At 50.1% G+C, this 24716-nt stretch overlaps 7 protein-coding genes across 7 annotated transcripts; 4 read left to right on the top strand and 3 right to left on the bottom strand.

The window, feature by feature from the left end:
- Positions 1–206: 206 nt before the first annotated feature.
- On the top strand, positions 207–1131 carry VTN00DRAFT_8719 (uncharacterized protein; the record flags this gene model as incomplete). Its single annotated transcript, XM_069435599.1, has 4 exons — positions 207–360; positions 434–696; positions 791–863; positions 929–1131. 4 exons carry the CDS (start codon positions 207–209, stop codon positions 1129–1131), a joined length of 693 nt encoding a protein of 230 aa, XP_069285529.1.
- A 694-nt stretch (positions 1132–1825) lies between these two features.
- VTN00DRAFT_8718 (uncharacterized protein) lies at positions 1826–2308 on the bottom strand (the record flags this gene model as incomplete). Its single annotated transcript, XM_069435598.1, has 1 exon — positions 1826–2308. One exon carries the CDS (start codon positions 2306–2308, stop codon positions 1826–1828), a length of 483 nt encoding a protein of 160 aa, XP_069285528.1.
- A 3351-nt stretch (positions 2309–5659) lies between these two features.
- On the bottom strand, positions 5660–7283 carry VTN00DRAFT_8717 (uncharacterized protein; the record flags this gene model as incomplete). The annotated part of the gene is made up of 4 exons (XM_069435597.1): positions 5660–5946; positions 6005–6727; positions 6937–7138; positions 7254–7283. 4 exons carry the CDS (start codon positions 7281–7283, stop codon positions 5660–5662), a joined length of 1242 nt encoding a protein of 413 aa, XP_069285527.1.
- A 290-nt stretch (positions 7284–7573) lies between these two features.
- On the top strand, positions 7574–8678 carry VTN00DRAFT_8716 (mitochondrial 37S ribosomal protein uS9m; the record flags this gene model as incomplete). Its single annotated transcript, XM_069435596.1, has 2 exons — positions 7574–8447; positions 8587–8678. 2 exons carry the CDS (start codon positions 7574–7576, stop codon positions 8676–8678), a joined length of 966 nt encoding a protein of 321 aa, XP_069285526.1.
- A 6282-nt stretch (positions 8679–14960) lies between these two features.
- VTN00DRAFT_8715 (uncharacterized protein) lies at positions 14961–16281 on the top strand (the record flags this gene model as incomplete). The annotated part of the gene is made up of 3 exons (XM_069435595.1): positions 14961–15771; positions 15856–16122; positions 16187–16281. The coding sequence occupies 3 exons, from the start codon at positions 14961–14963 to the stop codon at positions 16279–16281; spliced, it is 1173 nt and encodes a 390-aa protein (XP_069285525.1).
- A 4839-nt stretch (positions 16282–21120) lies between these two features.
- Positions 21121–21975, bottom strand: VTN00DRAFT_8714 (uncharacterized protein; the record flags this gene model as incomplete). Its single annotated transcript, XM_069435594.1, has 5 exons — positions 21121–21131; positions 21215–21549; positions 21610–21683; positions 21736–21788; positions 21864–21975. 5 exons carry the CDS (start codon positions 21973–21975, stop codon positions 21121–21123), a joined length of 585 nt encoding a protein of 194 aa, XP_069285524.1.
- A 505-nt stretch (positions 21976–22480) lies between these two features.
- On the top strand, positions 22481–24452 carry VTN00DRAFT_8713 (uncharacterized protein; the record flags this gene model as incomplete). Its single annotated transcript, XM_069435593.1, has 4 exons — positions 22481–22621; positions 22764–23246; positions 23306–23602; positions 23652–24452. The coding sequence occupies 4 exons, from the start codon at positions 22481–22483 to the stop codon at positions 24450–24452; spliced, it is 1722 nt and encodes a 573-aa protein (XP_069285523.1).
- Between the last annotated feature and the right edge of the window lie 264 nt (positions 24453–24716).

The raw sequence follows: 24716 nt of genomic DNA, 5'->3' as shown, positions 1-24716 counted from the left end.
ATCCCTATGTCAGAGCGGAGTTTTACAAATGACAGAGTAATGGCCACCTGGAGGCATGGCAGAGATCCTGTATCAATATAATCAACGGGCCATCCTCCCGGCGTGTCCCTTCCTTGATTGTATCTTCTTCTCTTCCTGACTCAGAAAAGCATACTGATTTGGGCCAAACTAGGACATCAAACCATGCTATTCTGCCCTACTGCGCCATGTCTGCAGCCGCCAATCTGACTGTGGTGATCTGCCACGGCTCCTATCACACTCCTGCCCCGTATATGCTTCTTGTCCAGGCTCTGAAGGCCCACGGCATCGACGCCTACTGCCCGCAGCGCCCGTCCTGCGATCTCAGCAAGCTCAACATTGGTGATGTCAATCATCCTGACTTCAACCGCGAGCCACCACCGGGTGGCTATCACGGAGGCTGATGATGCCCAAGTGGTAGTGCAGCTCCTTGGGCGACTGGTCAATGAGGATGGGAAATTAGTTCTGCTGGCTGCCTATTCATCGGGTGGCTGGGTGGCAACCGAGGCAGCACTGCCGGCGCTGCATACAACATCTCGCAGGGCCACAGGGAAGCCAGGTGGGGTGATTGGGATCTTTTGCTTTGGGGCCTTTGTGATCCCGGTGGGCGAGTCGGTGAGTAGCTTCTTCAAGCCCAAGGACGGCACTTCTGTGACACCACCGTGGGTGGAGTTCCATGTGAGTGGTTCCTCTCTCTTCTCCTTGCAAATCCTACTGGGTGCAACGATTGCTAACAGTCCCTATTCTTCTTTTCTCTTTTGACCAAACACAGAAATCTGGCCTCGGAACAATCACCAATGGGCCACGCTTCCTCTTCAACGACATGGATGAAGCGTCAGCACAAAGTGGACGGCAACACTGACAGCACAACCTGTTTTGGATGTCAAGTTGACAAATGACCCCTATTCAGCACTGCCCTGTGCCTACCTGGTGCTCGAGTACGACCAGATGCTGCCAAATGAGTATCAAGAGGGCATGGTGGTCCTACAGAGCAAGAAAAGCGGCCGGCCATTCACCGTGTACAGCGACCCGACGAGCCACTCACCGCATTTCAGTTGGACGGATGGACTCGTTGAAAGACTGGAAGATTTTGCAGGAAAGATCTCGACATAATCAGGGGAGGGGAGAGGGGGAGCGAGATGGTTCGGATTGCCCCTAGACATGGATATAACTCCACCCCTGAAATTCTCCTAGATATGTCTCAGCTTGAACCGATTTGAGAAGAGATGGTTCCTTCCTATCAGGCATGTAGAAAAGTAGAGTGGTCAAACCTGAAGAGGTCAGACACTGGATACCTAGGCACGACTGTGAATAATAGAGAAACCGCAGAGCAACTTGGTATATTCATTCCTTTTCTCCTGTCAGATGTATTATCCCAGCTGTGCTCTCCAGAGTCGTGTCTCATTCAAGATGAACAACTCCTTCTTATGTCAAAAGCAGAAGTTTGAAACTCCTCCCTCCACCAGAATCCACCCAAGGAATAATCCTCCGGGAGACCAGATATTAATTCCATCCCCACATCCAGAGAATACATTCCCCTCTGTATCACATTTGATGCCGTCTGGGATCCCATTACTGGCCACGGCGAACAGTCGTCGATTCGTCAAGAACAGTCCCTCATCAGAAGTGGAAACATCAAATGCATATCTGAGGTGATTGGTGAGCAGTTGGTTCAGATGATTCTAGGTTAGACTGATGATTGACATTGAAGCAACCAGGTAAGTAAACTTACATTGTGGATGGCTTCGTATCATCTATCTTTCCATAACCGCTAACCCGCCCAGTGTCTGTGACATAGACGATTTTCTCATCCGGAGAAAAGCAGATACCGTTTGGCTTCACAAAGCCATCTGCCATTAGAGTTGAATGGCCTGCCGTAAAAGTCTCCAATGAGCAGTTTTGACTCGTACGGCGGTGAAAGCGACATCTCATAGATGCCGCTGGGCTGGAAGAAATTTCCCTGACCGCAGAAGAGTACACTCCCATTCTTGTAATCCACGCCCCCATTGGCCATTGGGATGTCTGCTGGGATTACTTCGCGGCTTAGAGGTCCGGAATCTAAAGCGACTTTCGCGATCTCAATTCTTTTCAGGCCAAACTCATCGGATAGTCGGTTGCTGGTGAAGTAGAGTCCATTGGTTGAGTCGATGAAGATGCCTGCTTCATGGAAGACGGTTTGATCATCTCCCAACAGCAGTTCAAGTTTTGGATTAGATCCAACAACTTCGCGAAAGGCACTTTCTTGGTCTGGACCAGCGGGGACGAAGTGTTCCTTCTGGTTCTCTGACATTTTTTGGGGCCTCTATCTACTGTACCTGCCAACTGTCTGGATAGGTACTTACGAGATTTTTACAGTAAGCATCCTTTCTTATGCAGAAATGTCCAAACTTACCTGTGTTCCACTGGCTTGGACTTTTACACGGAGAAGGGGGTATGGGCAACGTGAAGGAAGAATTCAGGATATGCTACAATGAGAGGAAAGACTTTGGAAACACGAAGCCAAATGTCTGCCATGATGAAAATGGCTGGGAACCAGCTGATCGATATAACAATTGCATGTCATATGGGTTGATCTTAAACCATTCAGATTCTCTAGCGGCTATTTCGTGGAGTAGATGTGGAGCAAACACTACATGCAGGAGGGTTTAAAATAGGCATTGATTGAGAGAATCGGGCCTCCCTTCAACATCCCACGTCAAGTTGTAGTTGAGATGTCCATTCAAGCAGCCTTTTTTTGAGTGGTGGGGGATTATCGGGAGAAGATGCTAGAGAGTGTGTGTGAGCTCCACAGAAAAAGAGGACTCTGTCGGCTTCACGTAAAGACATTGCTCATTTGCTTGGGGCGAGTCAAAAAAAATAACTTTTTATTGGTGATATGTATTCTGCACTGACCCAGAAGCTGGCTTCTGTTGCAATGATAAGATGCCTTCTCAAGTGCAGTGGGTACGCATTCTTTGTAAGAGTAAGTCAAGAAGGTAGTGATTTCCTGTGGCTAGCCGAGCTGATGCTGAGTTGTACCAACAGCTGTTCAATCAATCAACCTTTGCCTTGAGCGTGGGATTGCTCTCTGACGGGCCAACCTGCGCGGGGTCTTCAAAGCCGATCTTTGGTGTCGGTTGACGCATCACAAACCTGGTATTTGTTAGAATGGAAGGTAAAGCATGCGTTCTCGATCTATCTATCTCATTGGCCTATATAGACAGTCTGCTTGGGCAAATAGGATCCTATCAAATTGTTCAAATAGGAAAATTTGAATGAGGATGCCACGTTGATGACCACGTCAATCCTAACTCCATGTCTCTCAGATATTTTATCTTATTGATTGCTGGAAATAGACTATAATTGGTACTTTGGGGTGTAAACCGTGGGTTCTGGTTGGTTGGATCAAAATAAGATTTGACGGTCAGGAATAGATCTGCAACATCACATCTCAATCGCAGTCATCTTACACTACATCAGCGAGGGCGGAAACGCATGAAGATTGGGTAGACAAAAACTTGCAGGCTGTCAAGGGACTTCCGTAATCGGATATGGTCAACGTGTTCGCAAATTATTTGCGCGAGTACTGTATACACAGTGGGCTGTCTCTGCTATCCGACTTGGGGAGTATCATACATATATGGAGGTATATGGCCCCTGGTCCATCCCAGAATCGCTTAATTGTCCACAACACAATGGTTTCTTGTTGTATCATTTCAAATCATTTCAATTGTGAGAGACACTGCTTCATCCAATACCGAGCAGCAAGCACCATGGCCTCTGGGCCCCTCGCGTATACTGGAGGCACTCTGTTGACAGAGGTCAACCAAGGCATATGCCTGAGGCGCAAATTGGAGAAAAGTCAAGCCAGTTAACACGAGACTGAACCTGATTTCTAACTTCTTAGGGTGATACTTCATCTATCTCTATTTTATACCTGTCTACTATTCCAGCTAGCTAATTTAATAAGTTCTACTACTCCAAATACGTGAGCCTATACTATTGTCTTAGCAGGTTATGAGTCTGAGTTTGCTCAGACTATTGAATTCTAAGTAAGCGTCACTTTATTATTGAACACATCTCTCACATGACCTTGCTGATGGACGGGGGGGGGGGGGGGGGGGCAGACAACGATCTCTCAACATATCTCCAGAACTATGACAAGGGAATAGAAAACATCTAGGCACCTAGCAGGACAACCCTCATCCCTGAACCCAAAGAAGGTGGGCGGATGTCCTTCTGAAGAAGGCTTTAGTGTCCAGAGCTTGATAGCGTTGGTTTTGGTGGATGGGATAATCTCTTTCAGCACCACTTACCAAGACAAGTGCTATTGTTTCATCACTGCAACAGCAACTAGAATGTAGTGTTTCTGTCTATAATTCCCAATTGTCTCGAATTGCGCTCTTTAGTTTACTTCCTCCAATCTACGATCTGCGAGATATGGTGTACAAGATACACAATCCCAGTAGTACAGAACTCAACGTTCTTTGTAGATTTCAAATGCTGATGGCACATACCAATGCATTTGAACGCGCAAGAGCTGTCGCTGAAAAGGGAAGGAGCGCTGGGCTTGCCGTCAGAAGGTAAACTATAAACCCCCCCCCCCCCCCCCCCTTCGATTCAATCCGATCAATCACCTCCAGAATCCTCCGCTCCAGATCCTTCAAGACTAAATAACATAATCCGGTACACTCCAGGCTTCCCATCTCATTCAGCAAGTCAATGACAGCAACTTTCAACTCGTACAGTACTTACAGTACTTTCTGGTGCGTGCGTGCGTCCTCTGGTTCAGAATCAAGGAAAGCCTTATGTTGTCGTTCTCTTGATCATATCTGTGTAGATAGCACAAAAGAAACAGAGAAAGAAAGCATGCCATACCTATTTATCTTATTCTATACCCTCCTCTATGCTCTGAATGCAGTGCCTTCTCAGTCTCACCGCTGAATCATTTGCTCACTCAGCGAGTCGCCCTGCTTATCTCCATTTTTCTATGACATCATTCTGCTCACCTGCACTAACCTACATCTTCATACCTCGCATGACTGTCACACTTAACGCAGTAATAATTTTAGCGCTGTCCTGACAATTAACCTCGCTTATAATTGTGGCTTAAGTGCTGCTGGGTGGTCGTAGGGGCTTGATAAGGCCTTTGGTCGACTTTATATAGTCTAATATAGCATCCATCGGTAGAGAAATGACGGAGATCTACGTCCGAGATGATGATACTGAAAATACAATCGGGAGACAATACACCCAGTACTACAATACTGAGGAGCCTATTGCAAGTGTCAACACACTTGGGGTGCTGTTATTTTTGCTAGCTTAACTAGTGCTATTCATTCCATCGTCTTCTCGACATCATAAACATAAAACGTGAACCATCAAGGCGTGAGACTATGTTCGCCTGAAAAACGAAACACGTAAGGGTGCTGGCGGGCGGGAGAAAATTACTACCGAGAGAAACGGGGCTGGCGGTGATGGGCGGGAGGTAGCGGAAGATCAGTATCCGTAGCCGATCACCTGCCCCTCGTCTCGACCGCCAACCGCCGTCAATAGATGGGTACAAAGACGGAGGTCGAAGTGCTCAAAAAATTCCAAACTCGGAGTCCAATGGCGGAACTTCAGTTCGACGTCAAGGGAGACCGTCATGCGACGAAATCATCTATTTGAACACGTGGCCGTCAACCCACGGGTACTCCTTGCCGTTCTCGACAACAGGGACGTCCCAGGCCCACACGTCCTCGATGAACTTGCGGTCCTCCTCCTTGGACGGGTCGAGCTTGACGAAGTTGTAGCTCTCCCAGTCAGGAGCGACATCGAAGGCCGCAAGGTGGTCCTGGCCACGGACCATGAAGGCTCCACGGATGAGGGAGTCGTTGTTCCAGCCGTACACAGAGGCGGCACCGAAGAGGTACTTGCGGGAGGCCTCCAGACGAGCGAAGAAACCACCTGCAAGCGCCCGTTTAGTAATGACCGGCGGAAAACGGATAGCAGCATCTTTACATACCGATCAGGTTGTTGGACATGAAGGTGAGCTTCAGCTCGTTGTTGTACTTGTAGTCGATGCGCCACAGGGAGTACTCGTCGGCCTTGAAGTTCTCCCAGAACCAAGGCATGGCGACGGAGCGAGTGTCCTCGTTGGAGTACTTGCGCTTCCAGTCATCGAGGATCAGGGTGGGCTTGCCCAGGGCCTCGAGAGGGTGCTTGGGCTTGGGAGCAGGCTTGGGCTCCTCCTCTTCCTCCTGAGTGGGGGCAGCAGCCGGGGCGGCCTCCTTCTTGGGCTTCTCCTCCTTCTTCGGGGGGACGTATTTGACAGTCTCCTCAGCGAAGACGGGGTTCTCGACAACAGCCTTGAAGATGGGCTGGTTGACGACGGTGGTGTACCATCTGGTGGTGGCAGGGTTCTTGGAGCGCCACTCCTTGTCCAGGAGAAGGGCGAAAGCGCGAGTGAGGAGACCGGCAGTGAAGATATCGGCCAGGGTCAGGCGCTCACCGACGAGGTAGGTGTTAGCGGTGAGGTGAGCCTCCAGCACGGAGATGTTCTTCAGGGCCGCTTTCGAGGCGTCCTCGACAACCTTCTTGTTGTAGGGGTCCTTGCCGATCAGAGGGCGGTACCAGCCACCGAAACGGGGGAGCAGCTCAGAGTTGGCATACGACATCCAGCGGAGGATGGAAGCGTAGTCCTGCTTGGTCTTACCCAGAAGGGTGGTCTTCTCATTCTGGGAGGTGACTTGGCCAGCGTCAGTTCATATGAAAAACTAGAGGTGGGGTGTCATGAAAAAAAGGGGGTTCATTTCGCTTGGAAGCGGGGTAGCACGGATCAGAGTTGGTGGGTTCTCAACAGTATATTTCTGCCAGGGATAACTGAAGAAAAAGAAATTTTTCATCCTGGTAATATGCGACACAAAAGACGAGGTTTGCGAACTGAGAGATACATACCGTAGATGGCAATGGCAATGGCCTCGGTGAGGACGAAGCCGTTTGCGCCCACGAAGGTGGGGATCTTGCCCAGAGGGTTGAGCTTCTGGTACTCAGCAGACTGGTTGAAGGCAGCGTTCACATTGCCCTCAGTCGGGACGAGCTCCAGGTCCAGGTCGTTGCTCTTGGCCGCGACCAGGATCGGGATGGAGCGAGGGTTGTCCTGTACGTGAAGCAGTCAGAATCTTCGCGGTCGGCCAAGTAGGGAGCAGGCGGCGACAACGACAACCAGACGCCAAATCGCCTGCTCAGCAGAATCGAAGAGCAGAAAAACTTACGGGCTGGCCGTAGAGCTTTCCGAACGACATCTTGAGAGGACGACTCTGCGTGATCTCGAGAAGTTGTTGTATGGTGGGGGAGGAAGAGGAGGCTGGAGGGGAAAACGGGATGCGGCGGCGACGAAATTTGTGCGAATCGAACTAAGCCGGCGCCGGAGAATCTTTGGCGCAGCGCCCGCCTCACGTGATGCGCAGGGCTGGCTCGTCGAAAAACCTCGCGACTTCGGCATACAGGTCGGACAGCGACCTCTGGCAGCGTACCGCTTCCCGCCGTCTGTTCCTCTCGAGTTCTCGAGGCTTCTGTCAGCCTGTCTGCAGTCATGGCCTGGCAGAGGCCCAATTGCATTGTGCAGGCGATGCAGCCTCTCCGTCGAGGTGCTCAATTGCACTCATATCTCAAACAACCCTCCGTCTTCTCCGCATCTCCTCTCTCCCCGATCTCTACACATCTCCTCCAGAAACAACGAAGAAGTCCCCTGTCGACATCCTCTCGAAGAAATGCTACGGAAGTAGTGCGAGCTGCTCCGGAGATCGATTTCTCCAAATTCAGCAGCACTCCGGCGCGTATCGTCCCTGCATCTCCGGCATACTTCTCCGGCAGCCCCAAGTTCATCGACCACTGGTTGAACCTGGAGCGCATTCTGGCGAAGTATGCGTCGTTGCCAACAGTTGCGCCGAATGAGGCTCCGCGTATGGCGTGGTTGAAGTTGGCCCAATTCCGTGACTTCGTCGGCGAGAACGTCCCCACGAAGAAGTATAAGAACTTCGTCAAGATCCTACAGCGGCTCAACAGAATCGAACCCGCCTTGGTGCCGGACGAGGTGCGGAATACTCTGAACACTTTCCTGCGTCCGGGTAACCCGTACGCCAACAAGCCTGCGCCCGCAGTCGTGGACGAGATGGGTAGGGCCCGGGGGACAGGAAAGCGAAAGGAGGCCTCGGCAGTGGTCTATCTGGTTGAGGGGGAAGGTGAGGTCCTGGTCAACGGGAGGAACCTGGTGGATGTATTCCCGCGTCTGCATGACCGTGAGAGTGCGGTGTGGGCGCTGAGATGTACCGGGAGATTGGACAAGTATAACGTCTGGGCTACGGTTAAGGGCGGTGGAGTCACCGGCCAAGCGGAGGCCATTACGCTAGCAGTTGCTAGGGCTCTGCTGGTCCATGAACCAGCTCTGAAGCCGGTATTGAGACAAGGTACGCTTCCCCGATATCCCTTACACTGCTATTTTCCGCAGCACTATCGTTGCGGTCGCGGGGACCAGTTGAAGTCTATTACTGCGTCTCCGCCCACCATATGGATGATCAATTGGCTAATCATGATCGTTTTCAACAGCCGGTGTCATTACGGTCGATGCCCGTCGTGTGGAGAGGAAGAAGCCAGGTCACCGGAAAGCAAGGAAGATGCCCACCTGGGTCAAGAGATGAAAGATATTCCTCCTTCATGTTTCTTTCCCCGCTGTATTATTCCGACTCCCCTTCCATTTGTGGACGAGGTTATATCCTGTATTTATCGCATCGCATCATCATCGACGTACTGTCAAGACGGCCATTTGACCTCAGAGGAGGCTTGTTGGCCGACGAAGCAAGCAATGTATCATGGGACATTAGCTGAGCTGCAGTTTTTTGTCTTTTTCCTTTTCAAATGAAAGTCGCCAACGAAGTTTACGTATATATATTTAGGACACCTCTCCAATCACACGTTTGCTTCAGATTCCGCCCAATGTTCCGAAGAGTGACATCATGGCGCGTTATATTTGATGTTGATAACATCGAATAGGCCGGCGGCGTTTGTATAGCTGTCCGTATTGCTTGCATCACATGCTTAAGGCCACCGCGACAGAGTTAAATTCCCACCTCTGAAACTGAGATCAGATGTACAGTAAAACCGCAGGTGCTTTGGTATGAGAATGAAGGATCGGGGATATTTCTGTACCAAGAAACGGAGTATCCGTAATTGGGAAAGCATCAACCCACAGACATGGCCACGCAGTAGAATTACTGACCGTGAGTAGGGGTCTATATCGGCGTGCTGAAACGTCTCAAGGAGCTAAGCAATGACTTTCTTCGTCAGTGAGGCGCACTGGGTAAGCTGCGTTGGACGGTGGTAGAAAGCGAATAATAGTACTGGGCTGTATAGTAAGTAGCCTATAATCGGTATAGAGTCCGGGTAATGAATATCCGGTCCGATCTTATCATGACCCATTTAACGAGGGGAGCTCCAAAAAAATCTCTCCGGGCTATTTCAGTAACGCTCAGGCCGTCCGTCATCAGGGATGGTCGGGTCCCTAAGCTGGTTTCTAGCGGGCTTCTAGAAGGGTCGCAGAAGACGCGTGGAAAAAAGGTGTGGTGCGATTGGGGGGGGGGGGGGTTGATCGTCATCTGTCATCAAGATCTGAGACGCTTCAAGGCCCCCCAGCCCAGGCCCTAGGGTCTCCAGGGTGTCAACTCTAGTTTAGGTAGTTAGTCTTAAGACACAGATCAGAGTCGGTTGCTGCCCACCGTGAAGGGCGGAAAGCCTGAAAATCCTTGTGTGTCTGTCCGTCCGTCGAGCGGTGAACCTGATGAAGGGCTGAAGCTAATAGTCAGACTGCGTTCGTCATTTGGATGATCAGATGTTAAGGGAGGAGAGGGAATATCACTTAGCGTCGTTTGTTGGTCGGAACTTAGAACTCGTCATCAGTGCTGACTTAGGTGAAGAAGCCTGAAACTGAAACCCCCCCCCCTTCCCTAGGGACTCAGACCTGGGTCGTACTCGGGCCGCGTTTCTTCTGGAAAGCTTCTCGATCGACATCTCTGTTTATTTGGCTTGCGGATAAGGGCGTCTTATCGATCCTTGCTTGGCAATTAGTTGGTTTCGGATAATGAATTGGCGCTGACTTGTTCGTTTCACCCCACTAGTCAAGTCCAACCCATCCCCATTTCTAATGGCTGGGGTTATGGGCAGAGGTATGTATGAACTGATCGCCCTGGTCGGATAGGGTCGACAAAAGTGCGCCTTGCGACCAATGTGAGAGTCTCGGGGCGTTTCTGGCCGCGTGTCCTCCGCATGTGTGCGGAGATAGAATATGTTGTGATACCTATTGTTTGCGGTAGATGAATCCATCTGGCATCCATATATGGCCAGCGGTTCAGTGAGTCTTTTTGGCCCAGATGATCTGTCTGGAACTCTGGTGACACCAGGGCGTGGGTTTGCAGGGAGCTGTGACAGAAAGTTAGCGCGTTGAGCTCGTAGTTTTAGCAAGGCCTCTTTTCGGCAGGGCTAGACCTTCAACCATGGCATAAGGGAGTAATCCAACATCATTGGTAAAAAAAAGGGATAGATTAGATTCTTCATGTTGCCTGAGGTATCAATGGCGCTCATTGAAGCGCAACTCCTCCAAAGCAGTTTCCTTTCATTTTCTAGCGTTGCCTACGAAGTTGTGTGGTTGCAAGGTTATCTCAGCCCAGCCCAACGTTTAGTAGTAAATACTTCCCAGTTGCTCTTTTAGGTTCGCAAAAGGTCAGCCATGGAGAAATATATCCAACGGCAAAATACCACAGCCATACTATGCACGGTACCTGCATAATAATATTATTGAGTCTGGAAAGGCACTGCACGAGATGTGGTACGACGTAAACAAGGACGATTTCAGCAGTGGTTATATTTCTCTTGATCTTTGTTTCAGTGATTCTGGATGTCAACATCGGTATTTTTTTTCATACGGTTGCGCTGCTGGAGCCAGAAAACAAGAGGGGAAAGATCTGCTGACGCCTTTTTCAAGGCCCATGCATCATCTCGTATGACTCAGGCATGCGGAGAACTCCGTCCTCCATATACACGTACAGGGCAAAGTGAGTCGGCTGAGGTGGGCCCCATGTGTGGATCTTTCTCAAAGTTGAAAGGGCTGCTGGTAAATTGTCCGAGATAAACTTTGAATCCACTTGATCGATCTGTAGGAGTAGACCCACCGCTTGGTTCCCTCTTCGAGGAACGAAAGGTTATGAAACACTGGCGTCCCACTGGTTCAAGTCAAGAAGATGTATGAACGGAGTCTCTGTACACAGTTCTTCTGACCGCCAATTGGCTATGAGGGAAATGATTCCAACGCACGACGTTCCGATCGTGTCCGGATTGTGTAGGACCGTACAAAGTAGCAGCAGGTGAGTATATGCATAGATGCAATGTCTTAGAATGATGATTTCGTGCAGAAACAGTCAGAGTAATCGCTTGTTGTAGATTTGTTTATTGTGACTCTGAAACGTCTCATGAAAAGTTAGCAGTCTATGGAGGGTAAAATTGGATGCTTCAAAGGCGTGTAGGCCCGACAAAATCCGAACAAACAATGTCGAAATTATCTCCTTGCACAGTAACCAGATGCGACGATCTGATAGAACAGTGGTTACATTCCTCCGAAACCTAAGTTCCTGGTGAGGCCACCATTGGGCTGAAACGGGTTTCTGAGAACAAAAAGGATTTGTCACAGTTTTGGACAGAAGTTGACAGATCTCACGAGGAAGAAGGTACGGCACCCACCTGAGTAGATAGCTGCCAATCCGTCATTCTCGTAGTACTGTACATAAGTACCTACTAAGACTCGCTTTGTGGCTGTTGATCACTTCAAGACTAGTGAACAATCATGGGAAAGTAGAAAAACCTATGACTACCGGTTCAATAGTCAACGGAGCCATTAACAGTCGAGACTGCCTTGCAGTCGTATATGCCGGATGCTGGAGCGAAGGCCAGGGGAGGAAACCAAATTACGGACCGCGGGCCTTCTTGGCGGTGGAGTACGAAGCCACAACAAGCAACATCCGGTGTCGGTCGCCTCGCTGCATCCCATTCTCACCTGCAAAGCTCAGGACCAGCAGTTATGGAACTGATTGGCGTCTGCATCTTTCCTGGTCGAATTTGCTCAGTCCCTACCGTCCCGCTCGTGTACGGAGCACAGCCGACGATGGCGGGACTCCTGCCGAAGAACTCTGCATACGGAATCTCGATCCGGGTATACAGCAATTGACATAGAACTGTACGGCGCAGAGCCTTTTGACCGGCGTCCAACAAGCAAATGCAGCAGCAGGATGCCAGAGTTGCACCCAACTCGAGCACTAAAGCAGTGCGCGCGTGCTACAGCTTCTTCAGGTCGCTGACCAAATCCTTTTGATGGTCCTGATAGCATGAGTGACACAGCCATGATACTCTACCTGCTCCTGAGATTATGCTCTGAGGCATTCATGGGTGCTGCAGGGTGTGCAGTCCGTGGTGGATCCATCGCCAGCACGAGTTCAACAGTAGTGTCAATAGCGGATGCACTGCAATCTGCATTTCTCGCAGTACGCTGGAGTTCCTGTCGCAGAACTCCATCCTCCTTTCTTCTCCCCCTGCTCTGGCACAACTGACAGCTTTTTCCTAGACCAGGAAATCTCCTGCTATACTTGGGAACCTTGGATGACATGCAGTCGCACCTGGAATTGACCTCCCCAAGTCATTCCTCAGCGGCAGTCTACCGTTGCTGCATCTGAAGACTGCCGGGCAATCTTCACGCTCTCAACCCCCAGCTCATGTCAGATCCTGATGCAACCTGTTCCCCCCACATATCTCCGACATCCACTGTCGTCAGAGTCTGAGGCACAGGGCGCGTGTTTCGACTCCCAACGGTCTTCTGTGGCGCATCCGAAAGGTTGAAACTCCCTAAGGCGAGCCCGGACCCGCTCCCTACCTTGCCCCTTACACCAAGCCATCTGCGGTATGGACCTGGGGGAGGACTGCCCAGCTGGTATTGGCTCGTACCTAATGCTAGCGTCACGGAGCTGGGCGTCCATTCAGCACAGCCGCTTCGACGATGACATGCTTGGGAGGTACCTGATGGTCGATTGACGCTTGCCTCCGATCTGGACTAGGGCTGTGAGTAACCCGCGCCAGACCCGAAGGTGCAGCCTCTGCTCTGCGATCGCAAGCCTTACAGACCCAGACGGTGCAGATCCCCGACCCCCAGCCCCAATCGGCTGTCGCCTGCCTGGCCTTTCTTCCCGGAAATCTCCAAGACCATCTAACAACCTGGATATCCTGCTTGGTGTGGAATGTACGGAGCATGTATGTACATACATGCAAGGTAGTAGGCCATTACGATTGTTTTTCTCTGGAATACAGATGAGACTGGAAGTCTCTTTCATCAGCACGGTCAGTCCAATTGGACAACTATACAGTACAGTACGCAGTACCTCTCCAGCCCCCGAGAGACCCACCGGTAAGAAAAGAAGCAGATTGCGCTTGTCGTCCTATCTGCCCTTACCCGCTCATCGCCAATGATCAGCTGCTTAAGGGCTGTTAAGACGGATGGGGCGTCCTGTCCAACATTGGCGCCCAACCGAGGGCAGGTCGACGTCCGCTTCTTGTGGCGCGTCATTGTCAACTTCATCAGCTGCCAGGGCTGATGACCCATAGCGCAAAAGGGAAAAGAAGAGGTCCAGAGCTTACTAGAAACGATCCCGGTCTAGACAGCGTCGCTTGGACAAAGACACCTAAGTAATATGGGTGAAAGGGAGGAAACAAGGGTCCAAGGAATATTTGCAATTCCTGACAGTAGCTGTTTCTGTGGTCTTTCCTGCACGAGCTGATCTCGTCTCTTTCTGATGAACAGGTCAGCCCCCATTTCTTTTTCTGTTTCCAGATCAGGATCCTCCCGCTCGCTAGTTTTTCTCTGTAAAAGACAAGCTCCCGGACCCCTTGGCCTTGTCTATAAGCCGTCCTTTGTTCGACAATAGCGAACCTTGTCTCGAACATTTGCGGAGGCAAAAGTCCTCGAATCCCCGAGATACCCTTTCCCCTCCATCTCCCAATCCTTCCGCTCCTGGAGCCCCGCCCTGTTCGTGGGAAACTCAAAGGCGACCAACCCTGTCGATTATCAATTGACAGAGATCAAGGCCTGTCCAGTGGACTGCGGTGTGTTAACCGACTGGTTATCATCTCCCTTGATAGAGTTCGTGATTTTCGCGACAGCAGTCCGACCATAGGTCCGACTGCAGCCTGTAGGGTCAGGCGCAGCCAGCGCTCCGAAGAAAGTGATATCGCAGCCTCGCGGTCCTTTTGTGTGCGGATCTCTGCCAACTGTCTGATCTGTCCTACAGGTGTTTCCTCAAATTCCTTTGTTCTGTTTTTATATTGTCTTCGCCGAGAGACGCTCGTCACCCCATCTCCACTCTATGTTTCTGTTTCTCCCTTTTCTAGGGCTGGATTTATCTACTCATCCACGTCGAATACTGTTAAAGACGCTTTGTTGTCCCTCTTGAAAAACAGTAGCTCTTCGCTGCTGGAATGCGCTGGAGCTCCAACTTGCCAGAGCTCCTTGCGCCGCATCGGACCGTCGGTAGGTTGCGTTCTGCTTGTCCTTGGCCGTTTGTGCTGAAACCTGGCCATGTTGTCCCAGACTGATCGGGCTTCGCAGTTTCTCCCAGTTACATAGGTACCGGTCAATCTGATCCTCCCGTTGCAGATCTTCGGGAGACGGTACCTCCAGTACCCGGTGTCCTCTCGGTATCCATCTGAGCCGGCGATCGCAAACCGGAAAGCTGGAATCCTACGCAAGTCCTCCCGTCTCGCCTCCGACGCATCGGAATCCAACCTTCGATACGTTGCGGGGCGGGTCCTCGTGGGACTGTCTGGGTGGAATGGATGGCGACAACCACCAGAGGAAGCAGCATGATCCTTCCAGCTACCCAACGGCGCCTAGAATGGGGCGTCATCCAGTTCAACAACCGTCTGGCAGCTCTACGGATCGCTTCGGGCAACCTTCCTTGCCTTCGACACGTGGAGAAGCTTCCGTCCCGTTACCAGGGCGAAGCTCTCGCCTTTCAGCCTACGCGGGCTATGGATACACAGACCAGCACTCATACAGCGGCTCGTCACTCCACGGCGGTTCGCTGCAGGGCGGGGGGTTACAATATCAGGCAGACTTCTCTCAGGCTCCTTTGCGCCAGCAGCAAACCCCGCATCAGCATCACCAACAGGGAGATCAATCGCGGCAACCACAGGCACCGCAACCATCACAACAGCAGTTCTCGCAATATGGCGCCAACATGCTGTACGGTATCAACCAGCAAGGTCAGGCACCGGCACAGTACGAGGTCGTCCCGCCTTACCCGCCACGGCAGTCGGCAGCGCTTGAGGTCTTGTCAACACAATTTGGCGTTCCACAGTACTTTGCACCGGGTGAACCAGCTGGAGCGGGAGTGACGGCCGTGGTTTCGCAGTACTTAACTCCGCAGGTGCAGCCGTCTTATTCTCAGCAAAGTCCTGTTGGTCGTTCTAACGCTGTGCAATCATTTCCGGTGACAATGGCTGATTACAACCCCATTGGGACGTCAGAGGGCCTGGAGCAGCACGAGCAGGTCCAGGAGTCAACCAATGTCGACGACGCCTACGATCAGTACCAGCAAGCGCTGAGAGTGACATTTGACCACACGCGGGCGGGACGATTGATAGACGCTAGTCGGACCCTGTTGGAAATCTCCGAGTGGCTTGTTGGAAATGCGCGCGAGCTAGGTATGTGTACTAGTGCCTACAGTTCTGCTTGCTTTGACCACTCCTAGTGTCAACATATGACGTGAAACTAATATCCCATTCCAGGTATCTTGCGCGATGACCAGGAGCGACATTCTGATAGACTCAAACTATGGAATGATTTCAACATCTGTTGGCTCGCTGTTTGCCAGAAACAGAAAGATATGACACATGATCTACTCGAGACGGGCGAACATCAGCCGAATGTCAGCATGCTTACAACAGAAATGATGGACAAAATGGGAAAGGAACTTATTCGCCTGTGCGATAAGATGGAGCAACATGGCCTTGTCGATTACCAGATGGGCATTTGGGAGGAAGAAATTCTATGTGGTAAGCCGAAGAGTCCACGCTTTGTCTCGGTGAGATCTTCCACTAACTGAATTCTTCTACCAAGTTTTGGGTCATTGTATTGACCTCCTGGAAGAAGGCGGCGAGACCGATCACGCTCATGACTCGACACGAGACACAGCAGTTGCTGCGCGCCCTTGAATAGCACTACGCTATGTGCTTTTTCATTTACCTATGCCGGCCACTTTGTGCTCGCACTAACGATTACGACGTCCCTGTCCCGTTCTTTTCTTGGTCATGCAGGGGTCTGCACCGCTTCCGCCCCCCACCGATCTATGCGGTTCTAGCCCGCAAGTGTCATTTCCAGGCTTGAATCCTCGTTTAACCTGATTTTAATCCAGGTTACGTTGTTCTGGGGAGGCACATATCACAAGTCTTTTTCGTTCGATATTCGATGATGCGTTGCGATCATACGGACCCGTATCTGCAGTCTGATGCAACGCAATTTCCAGGCGACCGGTGTTAACAGTATGGATTTTCGGGATAGTTTTCGTGTTCCCAACATAGCTGGGGAGTATCGTCAGGTCAATGAGCGTCAAAAAATGCATTGAGGCGGTATGGAGTCGAGCTTTTGTAAACATATTGCATATTGGAGATCTCAATCGTTCGTGTATTGATGCATTACAGGGATAGAGATAGATCTGATTCGGGTCTCGATTTTTCCTGGCTCTTGGTTCCGGAGTAATGCGCTCAAATTTTTTGGTTTTTTAAAGTTTACTGGAAAGGGGGACAATGGGATATTGGTGCCGCAAAAAAAAATCGGAGCATATCAACTCTACTTGCAGACGCTGGTTGGATTGTTCTTTTTCCTAAATTCGTTTCACGTCGATCGATGTCTTATTCAATTTTCTTTTATGGTTTCTTGACTATTCTTGACTTCTCTGTCGTGTCTTCACATTTCGATGTCTTTTACTGTCGCCTCCGTTCTCCATATCGCTCTGCCTTCTCTCCCCGAGGACAAGCGACCAAGAGAGTCATGTACCTGCGTCGACGATCGACACGCCACACTTCAGCTGGGTGACATGTCACACTACCCAGCATAAGGAACAAAGACGATCGGGTGGATTTTCCATTTACTAATGCATGTATGAAGGTACGCCACCAAGCTGATAATTTTTGGTCTTGAGTCTTTCGGGAAATGAAGATAGAGCGACGAAAGGAGCTTTGCGGGTCAAAGTTCCCCTCCAGTGTCCCGTGGAAAAGTTCGTCCAACGGGAATTGGGATTGTCTAGCTTCATCGCCTATCTTCCTCCTGTTTATTTCTATTCAGAACTGGCTTCTCGTTCTTCACACTTCTCCCCCTTTACCTTCGTACAACATGATGATTATATGTGACGCTTATGACGGTGGATACCCGACTATCTTCCTTTTTCGACATTTTATTGGCCCTGTCTATTTAGTTACGTCCTGCATGTGGTGTTTCTTCAATGGTCTGTTCGTTATCATTATCGACATCTTCTTCGTTTATGTATTATGTGATCCTTGGCCGTTTCTGGCTGTGGTTTTCGAAATTGACTTTGAAGGGAATGTGTACGCTGTCCTTAGCAGAGCCTGGCTTAGCACAATAGTCTAGCTGGACTAAACAGTTGCGCAACTTGAATGTTTCCTGTGTTCTTTATGCTCTATTGTTTGACAATATGCGGGCTCTGACAGGAGCTGGCGCAGGCTTAGGGTACAAAATATAAAGGATGGAAACAGTCGGACTATGTACGGGTGATCTACGCAGGGGAATAGTTTAACCTCGATTTTCGGACACGATATGCCTTATGTCCGATGACATGTATTGCATCTGAGCTGTCCTATTCGTCTTGACCCCTTTTCTGTCCGCCGGTTCTCGTTGGATGTCGAAACCCCGACGAATTCCATATAACGCCTAGGGGAAACTGTCAAACCTTAAAAACGAAGCGAAAGATACTTTTTGGAGCCGGTTTCCGTACTAGCATCAAACTATTAACTGTCAGATTGTCCACTCCGAAGTTGCTTTTGCCTACGATTTTTTTCTTCTCCTATCACATTGACAGTTAACGGTCCGGGGAAGCCGAAAATCGCAGGTGACGTGAAAGAAAAAAGCTAAAATTGATACCAAAAGCTGTCAAATCTCGATAGCGCTGCAGACTAACCACTTTAACTTTGCTTTAGCACGAGTTATCGTCTGACCCTGCAGCTAAGCTAAGAAGCTAAGAGACTAACCAGCCAAGCGATTGTCGCTCGACGGCCCTAGTTCTACCGATCGACAATGCCAACGGTGATGTGACGGTGGGCAACCTGATTTTTGTGGCCTGATGGATCATCAGCAGTGGCGCTTTATCTCCTTCACGTTCCCGAGAATATGGGACCAATTGGCAATCGTGCATGGGGCAGTACGGAGTAGCCGATCTGCATCCTGCTACGTGGTAAGTTGGCAGGTAACTAACTGAGCAGGGGGTGCACTGACAGAATCAATAGATCAGTAATAAGATCGACATATAGATACCCGCGCAGACCGCGCGCGTGTGCCAGCTGACTCTGGTCTGATCTGTGTTCTTTTCATTTGATCTCCGAATTTTTTGCGGTTTATCATATCCGTCATTATCATCGTATCGTTACATAATCACGCCAGTACATACTACTTACCGAGATTAGGACCTACCTAGGCACTACTATGAGTACGGAGAAGTAGGTACCTACTTAGTCGGTTGCCTTCCAGGGTCTCTTTGTGTGCTCCGCTCCTACTTGCCCCAGGTATGTGCAGTACATCAAGTGCACGGAGTACGACAGACGAGACCAGGCCAGACCAGACCAGACTAGATGCCATCCAAGTCAGTTACTTACTACCTACCTAGGCAGGTACCCAGATACCTAGACCAGCCAATTTCTGGAGAACGAATAAAACAACCTCAATGGGTGGAATGAACAAATTCCGCGGGCGTTTCGTACCGAACCCCAAATTCCGCCCCCCTTCCCCCTCCCCAGGACCCCTGTTATGCGATCTGTCAACTTTGTCAAGTGTGCAGGTTGCGCACGCGGGGGGGCAAAGACCCAATAGGCTCTGCAATTTGTTTTGTAAGCGGAAAGGCAGCCGGGATCGTAATTGCTAGTTTACTAACCTGTCACCTGTCACGTCACCTAACAAGTGGACAATTCCGGATATGAGGCATGAGGACCTGTCTGAGTTAGTTTGTATGGCGAGGAAGAATAGTCCGAGGAAAGCCATGAGATGCGATGCGATGTAACAATATGCGGCACCGTGGACAAGACCGAAGACCTCGGGCTTGCGATTCGAATCCTTCGAATGACACCCTTTCCCCTTTTTTTCCCCTTTTCCTTTCACTGACTCTACTTTCTCATCTAGAGGGAGGTATACTCGTACCTGACCGCTAGGTAGAGCTTAATAAACAAATGTGGTCGAGCGTTTTTTTGTCGCTTTTTCACTACTTTGTACAGTATAATCTCCCGTACGATCAAACGCTCATTGACCTAGGTACTTAACTGTGCTTATGCATATGTATGTGGGCTATTAACATGATATAGTCCGTATGGAGTGTATATATGATACTCAATCTGATATTAATTTATTTTCATTTTACTTTTCTTTTTTGTTCCTAGTTTTCCCCTATCCTTATGAACGAATAAACGGACAAATGTATAGCTACATGCAAAGAACATCCATACATCCATACCTACCTTCTATAGAGACTAGATAGCCACTGCTGCTGCTGCATATCATACTCTGGAACCAAAAACATCAGCTATGCATTCTATTTAACAACTTTGTGTATTGCGCAGTTTGCTTTCTATATATGTATATATACATATATATATATATATATATTGTGCGGTCACCTAGGATAGATATATATAACAGACAGGACACATCACATAACAAGGAACAGCTATACTTTCGCGATGCAATTACAATGTTATATCTTAATACTATGTGCTATATGTCTAGTGCATTACATATATATATTAAAATCAAAACATGAGGGAGGGAGCATCATAAAATGAATGTCTCATGTGCTCTTCATGCAAGACGGACCAATCAAGCGGTATATATATATAGAACAGAAAGCTAATGCACACCATGAAGAGACAGAATTTCCTCAAGAAGAGAAGAGAAAGAAATAGACTTCCTTTCTTCCTTTCTTGACTAACTGACTACTATTTCTTACCTGCCTACCAACCGTGAGTATCTAGGTAGGTAAGTCATCTCAACTAGGTAAATTGGGACTAGATAGGTAACTGCCAAAATATCTATTCATGTTCATATCCAAATCATATTGTATCGCGTTTATCGCATTGGCGGACTCAGGTGACAGGTGCGAGATGATGGGGAAATAGAGAGAAGAAAAATTTCAGTAATCCTCCGAAGATGACACCGTAATTGTCTCTGGTTTTTTTCTGGTAGCCCCCTTCCCTTTTTTCTCTCTGTTGCTTCTCTTCCATTTCCGACCAGAGGAAGTCCGACACAGATATATTGCGTGGAAGGTAAAACGGAAAGAAGGCGATAGTTTGGTCAGGACAGGTCAGTTCAGATTGGCGGGTTTCCCAACACCCTTCGACGACGGATCTCTCCATATGACGCACGACAGTAAGCCGTTGCTGCAGTGTACTGAACCCCGTACGAGACCGGTCTTCTCGGCGAGAAAGTCTGTTTCAAAGCAAAGTAAAGCACGCCCGAAGGGCCCCGAATTTCCTTTTTCTCCCAACCGGCAGACTGGAGATATGTCCCAACCCTCTTGAAATTGAAGAGATGGAACAGAGAGACAGATAGTTAGCTGCGTGCAACATGTGAAGCGGTTATGTTATCACAGTTGCAAATTCGAGTTTCAGTAATAAAAAGCATCATTAGCCACGGTTAACCGTGTCAAAGATTTAAACTACAAGGAGTCATTTCATCACTGATCGTAGAGTCACATAAAGAAAATATTAAAAAAGGGGCATCGAGGAAGAGCTGGTCTCTCCCCCAATAAGTAAGGATATGATATGGAAAAGAAGCTTTTAGATGTGATCTGCAAAGAGAGAGAATTCCATCAGTCACTTGTCCTATCTGCGCCGGAACGGGAAGATAGAAAGGGGGGAAGGGGCCACATACTCAGCGTCATACTCATACTAACGTCCGTATTCTCCACCATATTCGTAAACTCCTCGAAGCTGATCTTGCCGTCGCGGTCCTTGTCCGCCTCCATGATCGTCTTGTCCACGATCTGCTGCAGCTGCACGTCCTTGAGGTTGCTGCCCACCATCATCTTCAGCACGATGAAGAGCTCTCCGTTCGAGATGTATCCGTCGCGGTCGATGTCGTAGACCTTGAACGCGAACCGCAGCTTCTCCTCCTTGTTGCCCTTGGAGCTGAATGCGGACAGGCCCGAGACGAATTCCTGGAAGTCGACGTCGCCGCCACCGTCTTCGTCGAAGATCGCGATCATTCTGAAGAAAGAGAATCCCCTAAGTACGTGTATTGTAACCTAGGCATTGGAGCATGCCTACCTCGTCGCGAGCGGATTGGACGACACCTGGGGAAGCGAAAGGAACTCTTCACGTTCGATCGTGCCCGAGTTGTCCTGATGATGGTCAGCTGGTGCCTCAGAACTCTCCACTCCGCTGCCTTCTGACCTTGTCCAGCTTCATGAACCGCTTGCGCAGCCGGTCGACCTCATCTCTGTCGACTGCATCGAAAGCGCGGATCAGTCAGTCACACTTGTTGAAACAGTGAGATATCCTGACTGAAAAGAAGAACCCACAGTTTGAGGCGGAGACGATGCTTTCCAGTACCTGGGCGGTGCCGACGGAGCCTCGTCTCCTCCTTGCGTCGTAGATGGCCGCGTTGTTTGGCTCGCTTGGCTGTTGATCCATACTGCAGATGAGGAAGGATGAAAGGGATGAACAATCCACGGTCTATACGGGTCGACACATAAAGAGACCACCAGCAGAGAGGTCGAGATAAAGTGCGGAGATAGTGAGAGGCAAGTGAGACGGCGGAGAAAAGGCGGTCTCGCGTGTGGAGGACCAGCTGGGGCGGACAGCGTTCCAGGCGCTAAGCGCCGGCAACGGGCAGGAATCTGATATCGGCCAGCCCCGCACTAACCCAGAACAGGGAGGCAAGCGAGCCCCTGAGGCCGTGCGCCGGTCCAAAACAGGCCACACCTTAGTGACATCGCAACGTCAACTCAACAAACCGCCCTGTTGCTACGCGATTACAGCCGTCGATATCTCCCCCCACCCATCCGCTTTCATCACCAAAATACATCTACACAATAGCTCATGACCGGACCTTTCGTTTGATACCAATTTTATCGCTATTGGCCCATGGTTGCTGTCCTATCCGAGCCTGAAAAATCGTATGTCTAGGTACGGGGTCATGGGGAGGACGCGCCCGAAAAAGCTCACCTCCAAGGTCTCGGTGCCTATTGTCCGGGAGCATGAGATCGACATCGTCGATGACGAGGTCCAAAGTTCCCTCCAACAGATCGAGACGGGCGTTGAGAAGGCGGAAGAGTCGGTGAGTTGTCATCCCCGTCTAATTTTAGCCATGCCTGAAAAAAAATCACGTGACACCATCCCAACCTCACCTCATCCCAGCAAACGCGTCCTACCCCAGGAAAAGGCCACAAAACAGCGTAGCTGACCCCTGTTGTCAATAGGAAGTACATCTTCAAGCCGCTATCAATGCTGCTGCTCTTGGAAAAATCAGCGAGGCCCATATCCCAACCCCAGAGACCGTACTCAGTGGAATCCGATATGACGAGCTATACCCCCCTGTCTTCTCCCAACCTGCAACATACATCCGCTTCTCCTCCACCGTGGAGGACTGTTGCGGATGTCCGTATAACATGGTTGAGGAGGATGATGCCTTCCTCCGAAGTATGAACCAGAAGCGGGATGCTTCAAACCAGTGCACAGAAGATCAATTCGAAGAAGTCATGAACTTCTTCGAGGAGACAGCACAAACGAAGCAACCGTTTGCCGCAGTTGACAATCCTCCAGTATTACCTTGGTCGGAAATAGAGGATTGCATCGACAACACCGTAGAGGATAGCGTAAAGCGATTCGCCAAGGACATCTATGAGCACTGGAAGTCACGGAGGATCAAGACCGGAAACCACCCCTTACAACCAACACTTAAGGTTAGTTGCAGATATTCCTGTGACACCATCTGCTGCAAAGGCAATGCTGACTGTCGCAGTTTGAAACCGGTCAAGATACCGACGATGGTGATCCATATGTGTGTTTCCGTAGGCGCGAGGTCCGCCAGATTCGCAAGACCCGCGGTAGAGATGCTCAGAGCGCCGAGAAGCTGAGGAGACTCAGAAAGGAGCTCGAAGATGCTCGCCAGCTGGTTGCCTTGGTGCGACAGCGTGAGCTGGCGAGAAAAGAAATGCTTGCCATGGAGAGACAGATATTCCTGCAACGGTCAGAGGTCAAGGAGATGAAGCGGAAACTGGGTATCAAAGATGATGATGAGGATCTCATCAACCAGAAGGTAAGGAAATTTTTGACTGCTGTAGCACACATCTGCTAACAGCGAACAGCCTAAAAAGAAACCGGTGGAGGTACCAGCGGTCCAACGACCCGCTGCTCCCCAACTCCGTATTCCTCAGAGACCTGGCGTGCAAGCCGCAGAAGACTTGCAGTTGCTGGAAGATGTGCAAGCAGAAAAGGAGAACGAGATTCTGCGCGATATCAAGCAGAATCTGGCCAAGCATATCAACTGGAACGAAGGCTATGTCGACTTGACGACAGCGCCGCTTTCTCCGACTCCAAAGACACCATTCGAGGCGAATTTCCGCCCGGCTATCACCACACAATTGCCGACACCTCCATCTTCAGATTCTTCCGAGAATATGATGCAGGAGCCCGCATTAGATGTCGGTTCCTTGTATTTCCGGGAAAAGTTCGCCCCTCATGCTCTGCATATTGATGAGGACACGAGCAGAATACCATCCTTTAGGAGACGTATCGGACGTGGTGGCCGCTTGATGATCGATCGCCGGAACCTTGCGTCTCGCTGTAGAGTGGACATGGATCCATTGAAAGTCGACCGATACAAATATGACCAGGACGACTCAGACGACGAGCCGGTGTATGAACGGGATAAATACGATATCCAGGTCATGCAACACCGAGCCATCATGGCAGCCAAAGCTCGTGACCAAGCTGCAGCTGCAGCCCAGGCACATGCGCAGGCGCAGGCAGCACATGCCCAAGCCCAGGCTCAAGCGCAGCGACGATTGCAGGCCGATCAGGTCGCGGCTAATGGACCACGTAATATGGGCCCAACGATGGGCTCGAACCCCGGACCTGGAGCAATTACCGCCAGTCCGGCAACATGAACCTCCCTCTCCTTTCCACTCCTCTCTTGCATTAGCGGGCGTTTTTCCTTTTACCCATATCCCATCTTGTATTCCTACTCTATTCCCGAGTTGACGAGCTGTGAGTCTTTTTTTCACGACCGGAGCTCGAAACCTTCCTTGTTCGTTCTCCTCAGATCCCCCCCCCCCCCCTTCCAGCTCCCTGAAGCGTTCAAAGCCAGGGTAATGTTGCTGTGCTTCCTCATGACGTGCCTCTGGAACTCTTGAATGTTAGTGTACATAGTA

The sequence above is a fragment of the Thermoascus crustaceus genome (genome assembly GCF_041956765.1).
Source record: "Thermoascus crustaceus strain CBS 181.67 unplaced genomic scaffold VTN00scaffold_6, whole genome shotgun sequence".
NCBI lineage: Eukaryota > Fungi > Ascomycota > Eurotiomycetes > Eurotiales > Thermoascaceae > Thermoascus > Thermoascus crustaceus.
This window is presented reverse-complemented; position numbering and strand designations above follow the sequence as displayed.